Source organism: Geotrypetes seraphini, chromosome 7 (genome assembly GCF_902459505.1).
Source record: "Geotrypetes seraphini chromosome 7, aGeoSer1.1, whole genome shotgun sequence".
Lineage (NCBI taxonomy): Eukaryota > Metazoa > Chordata > Amphibia > Gymnophiona > Dermophiidae > Geotrypetes > Geotrypetes seraphini.
Window position 1 is genome coordinate 83,703,512 of NC_047090.1, and position 22,407 is coordinate 83,725,918.

At 41.5% G+C, this 22,407-nt stretch overlaps 1 protein-coding gene and 1 long non-coding RNA gene across 3 annotated transcripts in view; one reads left to right on the forward strand and one right to left on the reverse strand.

Annotated features, from left to right (window-relative positions):
* The window catches only part of LOC117363805, a 136,986-nt gene that overhangs the window by 85,354 nt on the left and 29,225 nt on the right, over positions 1–22,407 (forward strand). The gene's annotated exons all lie outside the window — the stretch shown is intronic.
* Positions 1–22,407, reverse strand: part of HEATR5A (HEAT repeat containing 5A) — a 257,530-nt gene that overhangs the window by 45,284 nt on the left and 189,839 nt on the right. For both annotated transcript variants that reach the window (XM_033952160.1, XM_033952161.1), the window contains 2 exons: positions 17,375–17,609; positions 5,428–5,676 (listed from right to left, as the gene is read on the reverse strand). In XM_033952160.1, coding sequence (XP_033808051.1) covers positions 5,428–5,676; positions 17,375–17,609 — 484 coding nt within the window. The remainder of the gene's footprint in view (positions 1–5,427; positions 5,677–17,374; positions 17,610–22,407) is intronic.

Genomic DNA, 22,407 nt, shown 5'->3' on the forward strand with positions numbered 1-22,407 from the left:
TAAGAACTGCCATCTCCGGATCAGACCTTTGGTCCATCAAGTCCGGCGATCCGCACACGTGGAGGCCCTGCCAGGTGTACACCTGGCATAATTTATAGTCCACCATATCTTTATATGCCTCTCTTAAGGAGATATGCATCTAGTTTGCTCTTGAAGCCTAGGACGGTAGATTCCGCAATAATCTCCCCTGGGAGGGCATTCCAGGTGTCAACCACTCTCTGAGTGAAGCAGAACTTCCTGACATTAGTCCTGAACCTGTCCCCCCTTAGCTTCATTACATGTCCTCTAGTCCGTGTCAAATTGGACAATGTAAATAATCTTCTCTGCTCTATTTTGTCGATTCCTTTCAGTATTTTGAAGGTCTCGATCATATCCCCACGCAGTCTCCTTTTCTCAAGGGAGAACAATCCTAATGTTATAAGTCTATCCTCGTATTCCAGTTTCTCCATACCCTTCACCAGTTTTGTTGCTCGTCTCTGCACCCTCTCCAGCAGTTTTATATCCTTCTTTAGGTAGGGAGACCAATGTTGGACGCAGTATTCCAAGTGTGGTCTGACCATTGCCCTATAAAGCGGCATTATAACTTTCTCCGATCTACTCGAGATTCCTTTCTTTATCATGCCCAACATTCTATTTGCCCAAGTTACTAAACGGGTCAACTGAGCCAACCCTTGTCTGTAGCTGAGGGCCGAGCCCCGGCTCTTCTCGGGTGAAGACTGAGCAGAAGTATTCATTTAATAGTTGGGCTTTTTCCGAATCCTTTTCCACATAGTCTCCGTCTGGATTCCTAAGACGTACAATCCCGCTTGAGTTTTTTCTTCTATCACTGATATACCTGAAGAAGGATTTATCTCCCTTCTGGATGTTCTTTGCTAGAGACTCCTCCATGTGGAATTTAGCCTCCCTGACTGCTGTTTTGACGGCTTTTGATTTGGTCAGGTAGTCTGCTCTAGAGTCCTGCTTCCCCGATTGTTTGTAAGAGATGAATGCTTTTTTCTTCTCCTCGATGAGGTCTGAGATCTTTGCAGTAAACCACTGTGGCTTATTGTTCCTTCGCCGTTTACTTACTGATTTAACATAGCGGTTTGTTGCTTCTTGTATAGTTGCTTTCAAAGTCGACCACATATCTTCCACGTTATCAGTTTCTGCTTGGCTTTGTAGCGCCTGGTGAACGAAGTCTCCCATTTCTTTGAAATGGGAGACTTCGGGTCCAAGAATCCAAGGGTCCAAGACTAGGAACTGGAGTAGCTTGTGATGAGGTAGAATTGCCAGATTCTTAAGAAGAGGGAACCAGTTCTGTTGAGGCCAGTAAGGCCCTGGAACTTGTGTAGAACTCTTGGTATGGGAGGAATTGGAAGACAATCATAGAGAAATGACTGAGTTTATGGAATTGTCAGGGCATCCAGATATAGATGTAAGAGGAAAGGAAGAACAGAACAGGAGGGAGGAAGCTTCATATTCTCCTCATTGACAAAAAGGTCAATTTGAGGCATGCCCTACTTCTGAAAGAGGGAACTGAGAAGAGTTGCATCAAGGAACCATTGGTGAGACCAATACATCCTGCTGAGTTTGTCAACTAATTCATTTCTGTGATCTAAGTGGCCTGCATCTGGATGCAATTGGCTATTAGAAAAGTCCCATATTTTGGCTGCTTCTCCACAAAGGCCCAAAGAGCCTGAGGCTCCTTGCTTATTCACATAAAACATTGCTACCTTATTGTCTGTCTGAATTAGCACAGAGGAACTGTTAAGGCAGTGAAGGAGTACTTAAAAGGCATAGAAGCCTTCCCTGAGTTGCAAAAATGTTTTGACCGGATTCCCTGCAAATGTTGATTGTCAAGAACTTCTCACCCTTGGGTTGAGGTTTCTATAGTCAGGAGTAACTGATGCTGCCATGGTGCAGAAAGTTCAAGTAAAATTTATTTAATATACCGCAAATATAAAACCTTCAAAGTTAAAGTCTAAGTGGTTTGCAATTAATATAAATTGGGAAGGTAAAACAATACAAAAACAAACTCCATTACATTTAGATTACAATAAAATTTGCGAAGAAAGTTAGGGAAAGGGGAAAAAAGGGGAAAGCCATAATATAACCTACTTAAAGAAAAAGTAAAAAGAAATTAGAGCATAAAAAACCCAACCTATGAGTAAAATGCTTGAGAGAAGTAGAATGCCTTTAATTGAGCTTTGAATGTAGGGAACAATTTTTCTTCATGAAGATAAATGGTAAGAAATTTCCAAAGAGTAGGTACCATATCTGAGCACGAAGAATTTCTGTGTATATCAAGGAAGAACTGCTTAAAAGAAGGAACACAAAAGATGTTGGTTTGATGAATGAAGTGATCTCCGTGCAGTATAATGAACCAAAAAACGGCATGAAATTAGGAAGTCCAGAGGACATAACTAAAAAAGTGATTATATTATATTTGTAGGGGATTCAGTAGGCTATAGGAAGACTATGTTCCTTTTTAAGAAGTGGAATGCTCACTGATAGACTAGATTTGGAAATCCACCATTATTGTATGAGGCAAAGCTTAAAAGATGGGTAAAGCAAGGTGGAGAAAAGTTGGAAGCGTTGATTCTATTGGAATGAAATTCCACTGAGTATGTTACATTTCCAAATGGACTAAAACTGTGACCTTGGGCGCTGATATCACATCTCCAAATGGCCTATGGATGCTGACTGAATGGCACAAACACAGGCCATGAGTGTTTGGAATCTGTTCTCTAGAAGAAAGGCTCTTGATTGGATAGTGTGTAAGATTAATTCTATAAATGAAATTATGTTGCTGAAAGTTCATAAGGAATCCCAAAGACTGAAAAAGAGAGATTGTTTTCTCCAGCAGTGTTAAGGCCTGTGACTCTGACTGAACCACCAGAAGCCAGTTGTCCAGGTATGAAAATACTAAAGAGGAAATTCTATAAACGGCTGATGCCACTCAGTTAAGAGCCTATTCTAACAGTAGTCATGTAAATGAGGTAGGGACGCATGCTTTAAGTTATGTATATCAGTGAGGGCTCTGCCCAGGTGTAGCATTCTCTTGCATTTATGAATTATGCCACTTACATGTGCTGGTACAGCATATTGCTTAGGCGCTCTGCTGGCACTTTGGGGATAAGAGTACTCTATAAGTACTCATAGAAGTTTGCATGCAAAATGAACAGAGAGAAAGTGATTGAATAATGAGGAAATGAACGGTTTATTATGCAAAGAAGAATGCATTACCTCAGAGTTGGGTTTTTTTAAGCATATCTTATTTACAATATTTGTGTAGCAGTAGACAATTGGGAAAGAAATAGAGATAAGACAATGGAAGCAGCCAAGCTTAGTTGCAAGATTTTACTCACTTCACACAATTTGTTTATGGCTGATAGATATTAATATTCAAAAAAAATAAAAAAAAATATTCAAACAGAAAAATCAAACTTAAGGTGGCCCATCAGTATTACGGGACTCATCGGTGACCATGAAAAGGCAGAATGTGCAATTTGAACCAAAAGTGCTAAATTAATTAGTAAGGGAAGTTCTTTACAAAGTTAAGATCACATCAATGGCAGCAGTATCTCCTTAATGGAAAAACATCACTAAAGAACAGTATAAATAAATAAAACATCCGGCAATGAAGAGCCTGAACAGAACACACATAATATGTAAGCTGCCCTATGGCTTTTCATATAATCCTGATCCTTTTTACAACTAGGAAGCTCGCTCTACTCTTGAAGAATTCTTCTTCTAGTGATCCAGCATGTCTTACATAGAGACAAGCTAGAAACCTTCCACAGAATGGTTTTAATGTCAAAACTGCAGACGCCGCACAGAGAATAATAATAATTTATTCTCATATACAGCCAGACCACGAATGGTTCTAGGCGGTTAACAGCAGATAAGGCAGAACATCCGGCGGATATACAGTTCAAAAAGATACATCAATTTCTAAAATGTACACAATACATGTTATATTTTAAAAGAATTAGGAAGCTTAAGTTACAAATTTGTCAAATAGTTGTGTCTTTAATAGTTTTCTAAAAAAATAATAGGATGGGGCTCTTGGCATGATTTTGCCAAACCAGGCGTTCATTTTGGCTTGCCTGGAAGGAGAGAGTTCTCTCAAGAAATCTCTTCAAACGACACAATTTGAGAGCAGGATAAGTGAATAACTGAACTCTAAGTGTGGGCTTATTGATTTAAAGACAAATGGGAAACAAGGTAATCTGGGGACATACTGAAGATTGATTTGAAGCAAATACATGTGAATCTGAATAAAACTAGTCTTAATTAGTAGCCAGTGTAATTTTTGATAATAAGGAGTAACATGCTCCCATTTTTTCAGACCAAAAATCAGTTGGACAGCAGCGTTTTGAACCACTCTGTTTTTTGAAGATTTTCTTATAGGCGCCCAGGTAGATTATATTACAATAATCAAGGAAACTCAGTATCGGTGACTGAACTAACAAATAAAAAGAAGCTGTATCAAAATATTTCTTAATGGAAAGGAACAGTTTCATCCGGCAGCTGCGCAGTGGAAAAAGAGGGAGACTCAGCACAGGCAATCCTGGTGAGAGCTAGGCTGTGAGTTTGCAGTGTGATGCTGCTGAGATGGAAGGCTCTACTGTCGCGTTTGCAAGGTCACTCTGTTGAGAGTGCACATGGCATGAGAAAGCTGATTGTGCACAAGCAGCCACCTATTGATGCTGCATACCAGCTCGGGTAAGAGAAGCTGCTCCACATAAGTAAAGCAAGAAGAAGACAATGCCATGTAATGCTTCTCTTTGTCCAGATCACTCAGATCTTTGTGAAGGTTAGAGATATTCACGACATGGTGATTTGAGTCTGAAGAGAAAGCGATCCCTTAATGACTTGGAAAGTTATCAAGATTGGTCCCGATGATGACAGAGATACTCAAGCCTGTTATTTTGATGGGTTATCAACATGCAGTTTTTTCAGATCATGACTGGATTCCCAACAGCCACAGCAGAGCAGGTGTAGACTCTTTAAATTGAAGTTTAATGCACACAAAGAGCACAATAAAAAAAAAATAAAAAGACATTCCAGGAAAAAGTTACTTGCAGCATCCAAAAGAATGATAAACATTGAAGATTTTAGTACGCTAAATAAATCAACAAACAAAAATGAGTTAATTTTGTTAGGAGAGCTTGGCTATATCTCCACTAAGCAGAACGGAACAAAACTACAGAGCTGAGGAGACTGCTGTGCTCTGGGAGAGCAGTTCAGTCCCAATGTTGTCAGATGATGTCACCCACTTGTAGGCCTCATTCAGTTCTGCTTGTTTATGGAAAAGAAGAAGCAGCTATATAAAATTACCCCATTGTGATTTAAAGAATATTTATTTTAATGAAATTGACTCTTATTTGGATATTCAGATATAAGAATTAGAAACTCAAGACACAATGTCACCTTCATACTGACCCAAAATAAGGTGGAATCTCTCTGTATTCACATCTTCAGGGGACTTCACTGTAGCTCTGGAACCTGAATCATGACCCATTGAGGTTGGGGTTACAGGTCTAGAGAGATTTGATCCACCTTCATCCTCATCAACCACCACAAATCCCGTGCTGTTTAACCACAGTGCTGTGGCATGGAGAATAGGAGCCCAGGCACTGCAATAGTGTGTCTTCACACTCTCACATGTTTCTGCTGTATAGAAAGCACCACCTAAAATATAAAAAAAAAATTCAAAACTAACAAAATGGAAAATAAGAGTAGGAACTCATTTTATAATCTTTTCCAAAGTATCTGTGTTTTTCTAGGTATTCTGATGAAATTTTGTCTTTGCTATCAACTGCTGCTCCATTAACTCGTACACAGTGTGTTAATGACAAGTTTCAAAGAAGTGTTCTTTACACTGTGTACAACTCAACTCCATGGGATGCAGTTTTTATAATCCACTTGGTGCAGACTGTGAGACTGAAATGGAACAGTAATTTTGTTTTATCATTAAATTTTTTTTTCCATTAACTCTCACAACAGTTGCATCATCTCTGTCAACTGCCTCGTACTTCGACATATTCAGCTACACAAATGGATATTTTATTATGATAATCATTAGCCTGTTGAACTGTGCTCTCAATCTCAGCTACTACACAACATTGATCCCCCCCCAAATCTTTTAAGTCAGCTACCATGACACTATACATGGAACACGCTACCAGAGGATGTGATAAGCAGGAGCACGCTACAGGGCTTCAAAAAAGGTTTGGATAGGTACCTAGAGGACAAAGGGATTGACAGATAGGAGTAGAGGTAGGTTATAAGGATAGGATTAGAGGAAAGTTACAAAATTAGTCTGGGACCACTGTTCAGGCGATTGGCCTGATGGGCCGCCGCGGGAGCGGACCGCTGGGCAAGATGGACCTCTGGTCAGTCCCAGCGGAGGCACCTTCTTATGTTCTTATGCATTCACACTTTGTAGGCTACTCTTGGAAGGAAAGGGTGTTCCAGTTTCCAGATGCAACTCTATGTGGCTTTCTTGGGTTCTTTTCCTTCTTATCTGCATGGTTCTTTGATGTGGGACTATGCACAAAGGGGTATATTCTCTTGGGTGCCCAGAAGGAGCCTAGAAGGACCCTTAAAAGACTCTAGAACAGGAGTGTCAAAATCCCTCCTCGATTTTCAGGATTTCTACAATGAATATGCATGAGATCTATTTGCATGCACTGTTTTCATTGTATGCTAATAGATCTCATGCATATTCATTGGGGAAATCCTGAAAACCTGACTGGATTGTGGCCCTCAAGGAGGGACCTTGACACCCCTGCTCTAGAAGGATCAAGATATTGGAAAGATTCAGGGAAGTAAAAATCTTAGCTTTATATCTTCTTTTCCTGTTTTATGTTGGGGAAACGTAAGGGTAAGGTAAAGAGAACTAGCACTCCTAAGCCAACAGGTCCTATGCACAAACATATACAATTGAAATTGCCATCTCCTGCTTTAAATGAGCTGTCTGTCTCTGGTGCCTCATTGAGTGAAGGACGCCGCTCTACCCTGTCCCTTCCTTTTACTCCTTCCCACCCCACAAGGGCATTCCCTCCCTAAAAATTATCGGCACTAGAAGAAATGACATATTTTCCGTTATGGCCCCTACATTATGGAATTCCCTACCAAACTATATAAGAAATGAAAAAGACCTATTATCGTTTAAAATTTTTTTTAAAACTTTTCTATTTCAAGACGCATTTGATACGTGACATAACACACTTAAATTTCTTACGTTTTACTACGACCATCAAATTTAACAACTCCCTTTGTCCCTTATTGTGCTTTCCCTTTCATGTAAATTTCAACAGATAAAGATATTGTAACTTTTCCCTTCTCTCCTGCCCATTCATGTCAGTCTCTATCCTAATTTGTCTTAAAGTTAATGGATTTATAATGGCCATTTTTTTCTTTTTTTCCAACTGTTATACTGCTTTATATTGTTTGTCTTTTGTCTAATTCATCTAAATTGTATGTGAAACCACCACCTAGTGGCTTTTAAACTGTACATCGCTTAGATATTTTTATAAGCGATTCATCAAATGCTAATAAACTTGAAACTTCTTTGGATCTACATGCTGTTAGTGTTCTGACAGAAGTAGTATGTCCTAACTTAACCAAAACTATTGATCAGCCTTAAGATATTCCTGAAGTATCTAGGCAGCTGACCCGCACAACTCTTTCTCCACAATAACTGATCCCTAGAGCTGTTAATCACTAGCTTTTAACTCTGTTAAGTTCGCTCATTCTGTACCATCTTTCAATCATTGTAAACCGCATAGAACTTCACAGTCCTGAGGTATATAAACTGTTGTTATTATTATTATTATATTACTTGAAAAGATATTTGGCAGGTAGCTGTTAGGACTGAAGAGTGTATAAAGTCAACAATTCTGCTTTCAAATTATTGGTCCAATCACTATTGCTTAGTCTCCTTGACTATTGCAATATTGCTTATTTATCAATCACCAAGAAAGAATTATTGAGATTATCATTGATACAGAACACGGCAGTTAGACTGATCTATGGATTGAAGAAGTACGATTATGTTACCTCATTTTACTGTGAACTGGTTGCCTGTGGAGGCTCGGGTATTGTTTAAGTTGGGCTGTTTTTGTTACAAGGTGTTATATGGTGCAGCCTCTACTTATCTTTTTAATAGTTTCTCTATAGCCACGCACAAATACAGCAGAAAAACCCATGCTCTATTTAATTTTCCATCTGTAAAAGGATGTAAAAGTAAGAAATTCCTAAATCGTACTCTAGCATCTCAGGCAGCTTCTCATGAGAAAGAATTTTGATCGTTGTTGCTTATAGCTGTTTCCTATAGACATTTTAGAAAACAGCTAAAAACTTATCTTTTTTCCACTTGATTCATCTAACTACATGATTATGTTTAATGTTTTAATCTTTTGTGAATCGCGTAGAACTTTTGGTAACGTGGTCTATAAGCACTATGTTATGTTATGTTCCACAATTATGTAATTTCTCTCAGCAGACAGTTGACAAATTTCTGGAAGTAGACTCTAATGTAGAGTCAATGGCGCTAAACTGACACAGATCTCTGCTTCTGTTTCTAATATTCAATCAGCTTCTTCAGCTTTTATTAGAAACAGTTAGGTGATATTTAGTGTCACAGGGAACCCCCCTGTGATGTCAAAGGAAGCCCTGCAGTGCCCAGAAACAGGGATGGAAAATAAAGGGGCAATACAAAAACCTTTATTTTGCCCACCTAAGCCTAGAATTAGAGCACTGCAGGACAAGAAACCTCCTTTAAACAGTAGCCCACTAAACTATCACCAAAATCCTGTTCATCTTTCCCCCAAGAATGTGACAGTAGGGAAGAATAATGGATTACAAGGTCTAGCATGCCACAGTCAGGGGTAGACAAAGTTCAGGGCTGGAACAGATTCTGCTACCAGTCCAGCTGACACAGGTTCTAATCAGCTGAGGAAGCACCAGAATGCTGCTGTAGACAGGCTTGAGAGCTCAGCTACAGTTAGAACTAATCAAAGCTAGGTAGGAGAAAAGGGAATGGCTTCCAAGCAGCAGGGGCACACACAAACTCCCAGACCTTCTCTGACTACTGAGGAAGGCAGAATTCTCCAGCTTAAAGCAGAAAAACAACAGACACCAGACCCTCTGGATAATCAGGGAGAACCTGATATTGATATGGATCAGACTGAGTTGGGGGGAGAGGGGGGGGGGGAAGAATTAAGCTCCTTTGAAATGGAGTATGAGGTATTTGAGGTGCCCAGTATGGAATGTATGGAGCTAAGTTAAAGGCTCACATAAGGTAGTGTCTGTTGAGGAAAAAAAGAAAAGAAAAATCCTGAAAGTATTGTTGTTTGCAATTAAGGAAGGTAAAGCACAGAATTGCAAGAATTGATGTTTTGTCATGGCAGCAGGACTGTATGCAGTAACTTGTAGGCCAGGAGCCATTTTGTGTTTGAATACTACTGTGAATAAGTTGTTGGATTTTTTTTCAAGACAGTGCTTGTGAGTGCCACTGTCCTTGTGATAAAAGACTCGATAGCTTTCATCATGTTGGGATCTCTGGGTGGGGATCTGAAAAGTGGATCTAAAAGGGTTTAGGAACAGATCCCATGCCCCGGGGAAGTTAAGTTGATGTTTTCCCCCAGGGAGTTGCCTCAAAGAACAAACTGCTAAACTCATGAAAAGTGACAGTTTTTCTTTATCTGTTTTAAATTATGTGTGACGAACTTAAGACAGCAGTATAAAGTGAAGATTGCAGGAATGTCTTACCAATGATTGTTTTGCACCATATTTTTATATTTTTGAATGTTTGAACAATATACCAGCCTGAGCCTAAGACTATGTTTGACTATTCTGGTAACTTTGATTTTCTTTATTGCCCACCCAAAACCAACTATCATATCTCGCTTTCCGCTCGGCAGAGATCTGTGTGTCCAGGCAAGGCCTCTGGCTTACCCGAGTCTGGCCACGCCTAGTCACAACAGAAAATTGTAATTTCTAGAAAATAGTATCTAGTCTAGAACATTACATATTTTTAATTTTCCTATTTGTCGTCTTCTCTCTTCAGAGATTTTGTTGTGCAGATATTTGGAGGAGGTATTGTTAACTGAAAATGTTGAAAATATGAAAATTTTTGAATGTCGCTATGTCTTTATTCCTCAATCTTACACATAGAGGTAAGTAAGGAGGATGTCCTCAAACAGATAGACAGGTTAAAATGCGGCAAATCGCCGGGCCCGGACGGGATCCACCCAAGGGTTCTGAAGGAACTAAGACAAGAAATAGCGGGCACAATCCAGCATGTTTGCAACCTATCCTTGAAAACTGGAGAGGTACCAGAGGACTGGAAATTGGCGAATGTCACACCTATCTTCAAGAAGGGATCGAGGGGTGACCCCGGGAACTACAGGCCGGTGAGCCTGACTTCAATTACAGGGAAGATGGTGGAAGCTATGATCAAGGACAGTATTTGCGAGCACATCGAGAGAAATGGCCTACTGAGAACAAGCCAGCATGGATTCTGTAAGGGAAGGTCATGCTTAACGAACCTTCTGTACTTCTTCGAGGGAATAAGCAGTCGGGTGGACAATGGGGAACCTATAGACATCATTTACCTCGATTTTCAGAAGGCTTTCGACAAGGTGCCACACGAAAGGCTGCTTAGGAAGCTGTGGAACCACGGGGTGGGAGGGGATGTGCACAGATGGATCAAGCACTGGTTGTCGGGTAGACTGCAAAGGGTCGGAGTGAAGGGCCAATATTCTGACTGGCAGGGAGTCACGAGCGGTGTGCCACAGGGATCGGTGCTGGGGCCGTTACTCTTCAACATATTTATCAATGACCTGGAAAAGGAGGCAAAGTGCGAGGTTATAAAATTTGCAGACGATACCAAACTGTGCGGTAGAGTTAGGTCCAGGGAGGAGTGTGAGGACCTGCAAAGGGACCTGGACAAGCTGGAAGACTGGGCAAACAAATGGCAAATGCGCTTTAACGTGGAAAAATGCAAGGTCATGCATATAGGGAAAAAGAACCCGTTGTTCAACTACAAATTGGGGGGGGCATTGTTGGGAGACAGCAGACTTGAGAGAGACTTGGGTGTGCTGGTGGATGCATCACTGAAGCCATCTGCACAGTGCGCAGCAGCCTCGAAAAAAGCCAACAGGATGCTGGGCATCATAAAGAGGGGCATAACAACCAGGACGCGGGAAGTCATCATGCCATTGTATCGAGCGATGGTGCGTCCACATCTGGAATACTGCGTTCAGTATTGGTCGCCGCACCTCAAGAAGGACATGGCGGTACTTGAGAGAGTCCAAAGGAGAGCAACGAAACTGGTAAAGGGGCTGGAACACTGCCCATACACCGAGAGATTAGATAGGCTGGGGCTCTTCTCTCTGGAAAAAAGGAGACTCAGGGGAGATATGATAGAGACCTTCAAGATCATGAGGGGCATAGAGAGGGTGGATAGGGACAGATTCTTCAGACTGAAGGGGACAACAAGTACGAGGGGGCATTCGGAGAAACTGAAGGGAGATAGGTTCAAAACAAATGCAAGGAAGTTTTTTTTCACCCAAAGGGTCGTGGACACATGGAATGCGCTACCGGAAGAAGTGATCAGGCAGAGTACGGTACAGGGATTCAAACAGGGATTGGACGGATTCCTGAGGGATAAAGGGATCGTGGGATACTGAGAGAGATGCTGGGATGTAACACAGGTATAGAAAGCTAACCAGGTAATAAGTATAGTAACCCAATAGGTCGTGCATGTGCAAGACCGGAGGGTTAGGACTACGATGGGAAGATAGGACTTAAATGAGAAAACAAGGTGGCAAGTGAGCCCCTTCTGGTGATGCAGACAGGCGTGACCTGTTTGGGCCGCCGCGCGAGCGGACTGCCGGGCAGGATGGACCTATGGTCTGACCCGGCGGAGGCACTGCTTATGTTCTTATGTTCTTAATCTGGAGCTGATGAAGATGGTTTACCTGAGACTTCTCAGGAAGAAATTTCTTCTAGGACCACTTTACAGGTTACCTTTCCAACTGAAGAGGAAAAAATTAATATACTGAAACAATATTTCTGTACGAATGAATTCTATAAGATATATTTACTTTGATCCTATCCAGCTTGAGAGACTATTGATTGGAAAAGAAAGTTCTATAGAGGGGTAATAGATGAGATGAATTTAGATAGAAAGAAGATTGGATTGGGTTCAAATTGCTTCAACTGTTTGTTTGCTTTTTTGTTTATTATTCTTAAAATTTCCTCTTGTTGATGTGGACTATTATTTCTTTGTATTTCATCTGTATGAAATGTTTACATAAAAAATGCAAATAAAAAATAAGACACTGAAAGTTAGGTGCATAAATCATTGCGTCTAGCCGATTTAGGTGCCTAACTTAGGGCCCCTTTTATCAAGCTGCACTAGAGGTTTTTATTGTGAGCTGGTACAGTAAATGCTCCAACGCTCATAGAATTCCTAAGAGTGGAACATTTACCTTGCCGGTCTAAGCTAAAAACCTCTAGTGCAGCTTGATAAAAGGGGTGTGGGTGTGTTAATTATTTAATTACATTAATTGGTGCTGATAAGTTTAATTGGCTCAAATTAAATTTAATTGCTAATTCGATGCCTAAATTGGTAGGCACCTACCAGAAAGTGGGCATGGTTAAGAGCAGATCTTGGGTGTGTTTACCATGTATATGCTTAAAATGGACTTAGGTGCTGGTATTTAGGCCAAGAAAACCCTGGTATAAATAAGGGGCACCTAAGGTTTTGACACCACCAGTGCCTAAGTCCATTTTAGGTGTCGCTAGGCATGATTCTATAAACAGCGCCTTACTAAAGATTGACAGCCACTATGCGCTGTGTTCCTTGTATCTAATTTTTAGGCGCTGTTTATAGAATCAGGGCCTTAGTGCATAAATGTTTGGCATTCTCCTGGCCTGCCTTTCCTGTGTGTAAACTCCCTTTGCAGTTATGCGTTCTATGTTTTGAGTGCTAAGTTTATAGATCATCAACTATTTAAGTGCAGTTACAAACATAACTGCAAATTAGTGTCAATTAACTCCAATTATTGATTGTACCAATTAGCATCTAATATGCCAATAAAGTTACATGTATAGCTCCCAATATTTTATAATCCATATTCACAATTTCACACACTAAACGTGGAAATGTGCATGCAAATTTATGGATTTAGGGGGAAATTAAATGAAGCTGCAATTCACTGGCAACGCAAAAAAGAGCAGCAGTCAGTTACAACCACCAGCCAGCTACAAAGAGGAGATAGGTGAAGGAGAAGCAGTTAGTTACAAGCATCAGCCATGTGCAAGGAAAAGATAGGGACAGCCACATTCAAAAACTTAAAGCTCCACGAGAAACAGGAACTCAGAGACTCAGGTGAACATGGACTCAATGGAAAGTATTATTATATTTAGGGCTAGATTCACTAAGGACACCAATCGTGTGTCAACCTCTTTGCAATCATTTTGCAACTCAACCCGATTTACTAACCTTATCCCCAATCCAATCTGCACATGCAAATGAGGGGGAATGGCATGCAAATGTAGGAAGGAAGCGATTCACTAAAAAAAAAAATCAGGAACACCGACTGGGCTGGCTGACTGGGTTGGGGACCAGTTACTCACATCCCTGCCGACTCTCCTGAGCATTTTCTCTTGAAAATAAGCAACCAGTTGAGGCACATATCCTGCTCTCTGCCACCCCAACTCTCCTGCTGTTGCTGCCACGACTCTGTACTGCGAAGAAGGGGGCACAGAGCACGAACGTCGGGGCGGCAGGAGAGTCGGGGCAGCACGGGCTTGCTAAAAGGAGAACAAGCAATCAGCCACCGGGGATTTGAATGCCAAGCTGTAGGGACAGAATATGTTGCGTTATACTCTCCCATGTCCCAGGCTAGCTTGAGCCCCACAAGCTGCTCCCCAGCTCCACTCCCTGCTTCAGTCAAAGCCTTTCGCCTTCCCTTCCCCACAATGCAGCCCCACTTTAAACCCACGGGTTAAAACCATGGGCTCGCACTGCGGGGAAGGGCAGGCTAGCCTGGGACACGGGAGAGTAAAACGGGCTTGTGAAAAAGTAAGTTTCAACCTGTGAAAAAAAAGAAGTTTCCAGATTGTTTCCAGCTCTTCTTTGCGTGGAGAGCATGCGCAGACCATCTACAGGCAAACAAGATGGTTTGTGCATGCATCAGGATCACTCTCCAGTGATCCGTGTAGTTTGTAGGGGGGAAGCCTCCAATTGGCCTACTTTGCATGCGGGTGCATTGTGAATTTGGCACCTGCCCACAGATCAGATGGGAAAAGGGAGGTTAGTGAATGTGGCCTTTAGTGGTTTAGGGCAGAAGTGAAAGGTGGATAGCGGAATGTGAAAGCTCCTAGATTCTAGGGAAGAATGGGACTTGATGATCAAGGGAAGTGGGGACTCCTAGACTGCTGGGGTGGGGAAGGGGGGAAGCAGATAGCAGGTAATTACGTATTTGGTAGATAGGGAGGACTGACTAGGAATTCTCAGATTTTACAGAGAAGGGAATTGGAAATATCAAATTGTCCAGATAAGAGGTAGAAAGAATTGGAGACTCCTACATTAGGTGTGAGAGAATGGAAATTAGTTGGAGGGTGAGGAGTAAAGGATTCAAGTACAGAGAAAGGAGAGAATGAGAACTCTGCAACTGGGGGAGAGGTAAAACAGCAGAGACTCCTAGACTGAAAGTGAAATAGAGATTGGGCATAGGGGACACCTAGCAGAGGATCTGGGGATGATTGTATCTGATGATCTTATGAAATCCAAGCAGGTAGATAGTGCAGTGACAAAAAACTGAAAGATGCTTGGATGTATTTGGAGAGTAGCAGCCAGAGAGAAAAAGAAGATGATAGTGCTTCTGTATAAACCTCTGATAAAATCTTATTTGGAGTATTATGTGCAATTTCCTTCAAAAGATATAAACTTGCAACTGAGGGCTAGATGCACCAAACTCTCCGATCATGTACCGATGGTTGCTGAACCAGTTTGACTAGTTTAGCGACCGATGGAATTTGCCGACCCAATTCACAAAACGGCTCACCGCATAGTTTTCCGTGCAGTTGTACATTCTGGCATGCAAATGAGGTCATTAATATTAAAACAAGCCATCTGATTGATGGCCTAACACTGCATGCCAGAATCGGATAGGTAATACCGACCCCCCAAAAAAACACAGGTCTCCCTCTTTTTTCTTTTTTTTTTCTATGGGCACAGATGTTGTGCGTGTGTAACACACAAACACACACAATATCTGTCCCATTAAAAAAAAAAAAAAAAAAAGTTGAGTCACCCCTCTCCCCCCAATGATCCCCGGAACCAAAATAGAGGCAGGAAGGATGCCCACTCCCTCCTGCCACTACGGAATTCCCCCATACCAGCTGAACCGCTCCTCCTCACTTTAATAAAAATTGGCAGGATGGATGCCCACTCCCTCCTGCTGCTGCAAAGCCCCCTCACAGAATTGATCTCCTGAACCAAACCCTTCCCTTCTCCACAATTGGCAGGAGGGATGCCCACTCCTTACTGCCACTGGATGCCCCCCTGCACTTCCCGAACCTCTCCTGTACCTCTAAATTAGGATGACATCAGGAGGGATGCCCAGGAGGGATGCCTGCTCACAGGCCCACCACTCCAAAATGGTGGGCCTTCCACTTCCTGGTGCATCCTGGGATGCACAGGGAGGGGCCTAAAGCTCTGAATGGCTCAGACGCCTAAGGCCCCTCCCAGAGGGCAGGTGGTGGAGATAAAAACGGTAACGGAATTCAAAAGCATGGGATGAATACAGAGGATCTCTAATTAGAAAATTAATGGTATAAAACAAACTAAGACCAGTACTGGGCAATCCTGCACAGTCTATGTCCCATATATGGTGATTTGGATTAGGATGAGTTGGGGAGGGTTTTACATAGTAACATAGTAGATGACGGCAGACCATCCAGTCTGCTCAATCTGATTCAATTTATATTTTTTTAATTTTTTTCTTCTTAGCTATTTCTGGGCAAGAATCCAAAGCTCTACCCGGTACTGTGCTTGGGTTCCAACTGCCAAAATCTCCATTTTGATAGAAGCTCCAGTGACAGGATTGTTTGGATAGGCTGGAGAGGGCTTCAATGGCAACTCCAGCAATAGGAATCTAAAGACAGTACCAGGCGGACTTCTATGATCTATTGTCCAGAAATATTAAAGAAAAGACGATTTAACCATGAAGGTATAATGACTGTGACTACTGGGCAGACTGGATAAACCATTCAGATCTTTATCTTTACTTTATTATATGTGCATTCTATCCCATTCTGTCTAAATCTCACACTTCCAAGTAAAAAATATAATTGAATGATGGTAGTTTTCCTAGGTGGTTAAAATTAGCTGGGTTAGTTTTTGTTGCATACAAAGCCCTTCTGTCTAGGGATATACAGATATACACACCGAGTAGCACAATATAATGGCATAAACAGAGCAATTTTATAAGGCACTGTCAAGTGCTGTAAGAGCACATGCATAAAGGCTGATTTAGCCACTTACATGCGTAAATGAATATGAGGGAGCCTATATGATGTTACTGCCTGCCCCTCTCTCCCCCCCAACACACACTTCGCTGGATACTCTCTCACAGTGTCAGAGCCACCTCCTTTGGAGGGAGTGGGCTTCCCTCCTGCTGCCTTCAATTTAAAGGTGAAGGGGGGCTGACAGGGTGCATCAAATGGCTCGGGAGGGGGGGATCAGTGGGAGGAAGAGATGAATCGGGGGTCTGTTTGTTTTTTTTAATTTGCTGGGGGGGGGGGGAGCTGTCAAGCCTTACTTTCCTGTCAGTGCCTGAGCCAATCAGTGCTCAGGCACTGACCAGAAAGTAAGGCTACAATAGCTCAGAACCTGCCAGAAAATTTTGCCCGCAAATGTAGCACAACAAGATTAGAGAATCACCCGGAGTGATCATTTAAACATTAATGATCTCATTGTAATACCATTTTAATAGTAATGATCTTGTTGTACTATATTTACTTGGTAAAGTCAGAATCTGCTAGGAAGCTCATAAAAGATCACAATGAGCTGTTCTGATAATCGGTCAGTAAAATACTGGCATGCTAAACTGGCTGGAACCGGTTTAGTGACCCTTGTTAAAGGCACGGTAAGTTTTGAGAATACAGTCCTTAATCCTCCATTGCCTCAGGTACAAATTTTAGCTATAAGCTGTATAGGGACAAGAAAAATACCTCCTATATGTGAACATAACTCGCCTTGAGCTACAATTGAAAAAGGTGTGAGATAAATCTAAAAATCCATTCCCTTTCCCTTCCCTTTAATGAAAAGCTGGAACAAAGGAGATGGATAATATTTCCTCCTCACCATCAGTTGGGAGATGTGAAATGTACTCTGGAGGCAAAGTTAGCAGAGCATAATCCTGCAGGGCAGTAAGCCAGAGTCTGCTTAGGGTCACAAGATCAGCCTGTACCAGGCCTAGAAGCCCTTCTGCTGTTGAACCAATATCTCTGGAGCTCTCCTCTACAGACACACTGTTTTTTGAAGGCTGTTGCTGTTGGCAGACTTGCTGGTTCTGTCTTTCCACTGCAACTACATAGACCTGACAGAGGGTGGAAAACAACAAAACTGAAGATATAAATAGAACACAAGTAGAACCAGCAATGCATAAAAACTACAAAATCATAAATGAGCAAATTATATGACAGAGTAGTTGATTTGTAATAAACAGTTAAGTCCTGTTCCCTAAACCATAAGACCAAACCTGGCTCCTGACCAGAAACTCAGCTTTGGTTGCCAACTGGGACATTTACTCCACACAGCCATCTACTTACACTGTTTATGAAAGGAGAACAGACAGTCTATTATTTATAATACAAGACTGGAAGTCCGCAGGGAACACCGGAGAGTAAATATTTAGACATTTTTCTTACATAGCGTTGAGCACCAAGTTACAGATATTTACATTTTGGTGCAGAGCTGTTTTAGAACTTAAATAAATGTGTGCCTTTGATTTGTAACAACTGAAAGACAAAGAGATTGAAAAATAATGGCATAATGACATATTTCTCATGGACCTCTAAAGCAAAGTTACTAAACCTTTAGCAGGTATTCTCTGAGAACAGCAGGCATATATTCTCACATGTGGGTGACATCATCCACAGAACCCAATATGGCAGTGCCCGTACCACATGTGTACAGGTGCCTTTCCGAACAATATTGGCTCATGGGATCTGCAGTTACGTAATACAGCTAAGAAGCCACCTAGGGAAGGTGAGCAAGTTGTGAGAATATATGCCTGCTGTCCTCAGAGAACATCTGCTACAGGAAAGTAACTTTGCTTTCTCTAAGTACAAACAAGCATTATATGTGCCTTCCAGCAGGCCAGGATCATGACTCTGGACAAGGATGATCCTGGCAAACCCCCAAAGGATTGGAGGGAAAGTTGGCACTCAGGAAGTAAAAAGATTCTGAAGAACTACTTGCCAAACCAACTGTCTTTTCTGGAGTTTTGTTCTAAACAGTAGTGAGAGGTGAAGGTATCGACTGAGGACCAAGTAGCTGCTTTGCAAATGTCTTCAGTAGATGTAGAGCAGAAATGAGCAACTGATGCAGCCACTGTGGGCTATCACTTTGCCTTGTAGTGTCAGTCCAGCCTGAATATTTGCAAAAGAGATACAGTCCACCAAGAGATTGTTTTCTTGGGAATCTGGTTTCAGGAAGAAAACAGTCATAATTATGAACTGATGGAATCCGCAGATGACTTTAGGCAGGAATTTGGGATGAGTGCAAAGGATTACTCGGTCATAGCAGAATCTTGCAATTGGTAGATCTGATACTACTGTTTGGCATTCACTCGGCATGCAGACATGAGGGCTATGAGAAAAATCACTTTTCAAGTGAGAAGTTTGAGACAGCAAGTTGTGAGTGGCTCAAAAGGAGACTTCATAAGAGCAGATAGGACTACATTGAGATCCTAGGCAACAGACAGGGGCTTGATAGGTGGTTTAGTGTGGGAAAATCCTTTCATGAATCTGGAAACTAAGGGATAAACAGATAGAGAGAGGCACCAGGATGTACTTGAACAGTTTTTTAGGCCAGAATTAGAGAGATGGAGAAGATAGTCCAAAATAGATGGGATTGGGTGACAGGTTCAAGAGAATGTAGTAAACAGAAGGCAGAAAATCTGGTCCATTTGAAACGATAGCATCAATGTGTGAAAGGTTTTCTGGATGCTTCAATGATAGCAGAGACTGAAACAGAGAGGGTGAAGGCATTTACCTTTTCAGTGAAAGAATGCTGTGACTGATAATGAGCGAGGGTTCAGATGAAGGAGAGAGGTGTTGTCTTAGTAGTGTTGGGAATGGCTGCAAGTAACTGGCATCTGGGATCGAAAGATCTAGAAGAAGCAGGAACCATGGTTGATGTGGCCAACGAAGTGCTATGAGGATCATGGTGTTCTGCTCTCTATGAGAAGAACTGGAGGAAATGCATAAAGAAATCTGTTCCCTTTCTACTGATGAAGAAGGCATCCAGTTCCAGGTGATTGGGGGCATATAGTCTGGAGCAGAAGAATGGAAGTTTGTGGTTGTGGGGGGAGGCAAAGAGATCTATGTCTGGAGTCCCCCAGTTGTAGAAAATCTGACGCAAGACAGTCATGCTTAGAGAGCAATCACAATGCTATAGGAGTCTGCTGAGTCTGTCTGCTAACATATTTTGCTTCTCGCCAGATAAACTGTTCCGAGGAGAATGTCATGAGTAATCGCCCAAGATCTGTTGCTTCCATGCAAAGAAAGTGAGATCCTGTACTCCCTTGTTTGTTCAGGTAGAACAAGACAACTTGGTTGTCAGTTCAGATGAGGACTACTTAATGGAGGAATTGGTCCTGGAGTGTTTTGAGAGCGCAAGGTGATTTATATGGAGAGTTTTCTCGTGAGAAGACCCAGGCATCTTAAGTGTGAAGGCTGTTCAGAAGAGCTTCTCATCGAAGCATCTATGTGAGAAGTTTCTGATGTGTAGGGGGTTGAAAGGGAAAACCACGAGTGAGGTTAGAAGGAACCATCCAACACTGGAGTGACGAAGGTCAGAAGAGACTTGAACTGTAGCAGACAGAGATCCTGTGGCTTGAGATCATTGGGTCAACAGAGTCCATTGGGGTATTCTGAAGTGAAAAGTGTACTATGGAGGTCGAGTCGCCTAGAAGGCATAGTATTTCACATGCTGTTATGCATGGTAGGGTGGAAATTGTCTGGCACAGGTGAATTAGATTGACGACTCTCTGCTGTGGTGGAAAAGCCTGACCATGAGTAGTGTCCTAGAGAGGTCCTATGGATTCTAATGTCTGAGGTCCCAATGCTCTAAACTTACCGTGCTTTTAATGTTCTTTGCTAAACCAGTTCTAATTGGTTTAGTGCACAAGTATTTTAGCTTCTGATGCACAAAATGGTTCTGCGTGGTCTTTTCTGTGACCCATAGCAGCATCCAAAAATAGTATGGGAATGAAGTACAACAAGCTCAATAATATTGAAATGAGAACTCCAAGAGATGCCCAGATATTGCCAGTTAAAAAATAAATAAATTTGCATAAATTTACATTGTAGCCTCAAAAGTGCTGCTTTGGTCAGATGTCAAGAACAATAATTAGTTCCTAAAGGGCTCTATTTTAGTGGTATACACAAGAGTACAAGCTCTGTTTCCTGATTATATAGGAATTTTGTTCAAATTGCACACACTACATTCAGGTAATTCAGCCACATTTTTAGGACTGGCTGTCAGCCTGAAGATATAGCTATGATTTACTGCTATTCAGAGCAGTATATGATTTACTGCTATTCAGAGCAGAATTCTTCTAATTCTTTCAATGTAGAAACTGTTCAGTGCAGTCTTTGCTCTGATCTATAATAGCGTGTTTTTGACTGTATGTGTGTGTGGTCTCTTCCACAGCATTCAAGATCTGGAATGTAACTTGGAGACAGTGAATGTTGCCATGGATGGACCAAGGTTTTTACAGGCTGATTAATGTAAAACATCACATCCAGTCTCGGGTGACAAACTATAAACTAAAAAGCCTAAAGCACAATATACATTTATAAGGCATCTCAGATAAAGTATACTCATGGTTTGAAGGTTTCTTAAAATCCAGAACATACAAAGTAAAATCAGACAAAGAAAAATCCAAACCTTGGTCCAACCCCTGCAGCGTTCCACAAGGGTCCCCACTGTCCCCTACTCTCTTCAACTTATATACGGCCTCTCTTGGCGTTTACCTGAACAAACAAGGCCTATCCTCTTATAGCTATGCTGATGACATCACCATCCTCATTCCTTTCGACCAACCAATGCTCTTAATGTCAGACACACTACACAGAACTCTAGCTACAGTTACGACTTGGATGGAAGACCACAAACTGAAACTCAACCCAGACAAAACTAAATTCATCCTCCTAGAAAATAACAAAATCCCAACCATAACCAACTTAGAAATCAATTCTATCAACTACCCTTTGCAAACCACCCTAAAACTTCTAGGTATGACTATTGACAGAGGCTGCACCATGCAACCACAAATTAACAAAACAATACAGAAATCTTTCGCAGTTATGAGAAACCTTAGATAAGTCTGAAAATTCTTCGAAAAAACACAATTTCAGCTCCTAGTACAATCTCTAATCCTAAGTATCCTAGACTATTGCAACATCCTCTACCTTCCCTGCCCTGCAATAATGATTAAACAACTACAGACAATTCAGAATACAGCTCTGAGACTCATCTATTCATTGAAAAAACATGATCACATTACTGAGGCATTCATCAATTCTCATTGGCTTCCAATCCAGGAAAGAATACAATTTAAATTCTACTGTATACTATTTAAAACTATAAATGGAGACAGCCCAACCTACTTAAACGACCGCCTCATCCAAACCACAAACCACCTCTACCAGGCATAGAAAAACACACACCCCATTCACTTACCCCCCAATCAAAGAAGTAAAAAACTATACAACGGACTACTGGCCACTCAGGCAGCGAAGATAGACAACCAAGTCTCCAACCTATTGACAACAACCCCAGACTACAAGATGTTCAGAAAGGAAATAAAAACTATACTCTTCAAGAAATCCCTTAATAAAGCTTAATACCATGATAAAGCTTAACTCCCCTCTTACCATCCCCTCCCTAACCCCAGATCCTACTTTCCCTCTCTTGGAAACCTTCTCTGATCTAACGTTGTAACCCTTCTTCCTTAACTCTTTTTGTAATCCGCTTTGAACCGAAAGGTAATGGCGGAATAGAAATCTGTAATGTAATGTAATAAGAAACCAACCTGAAAATTAACACATTCTGTCTGGGAGATCACAATGATACAATCCCTTTGTCTTTAAGGAATCTTAAACAAG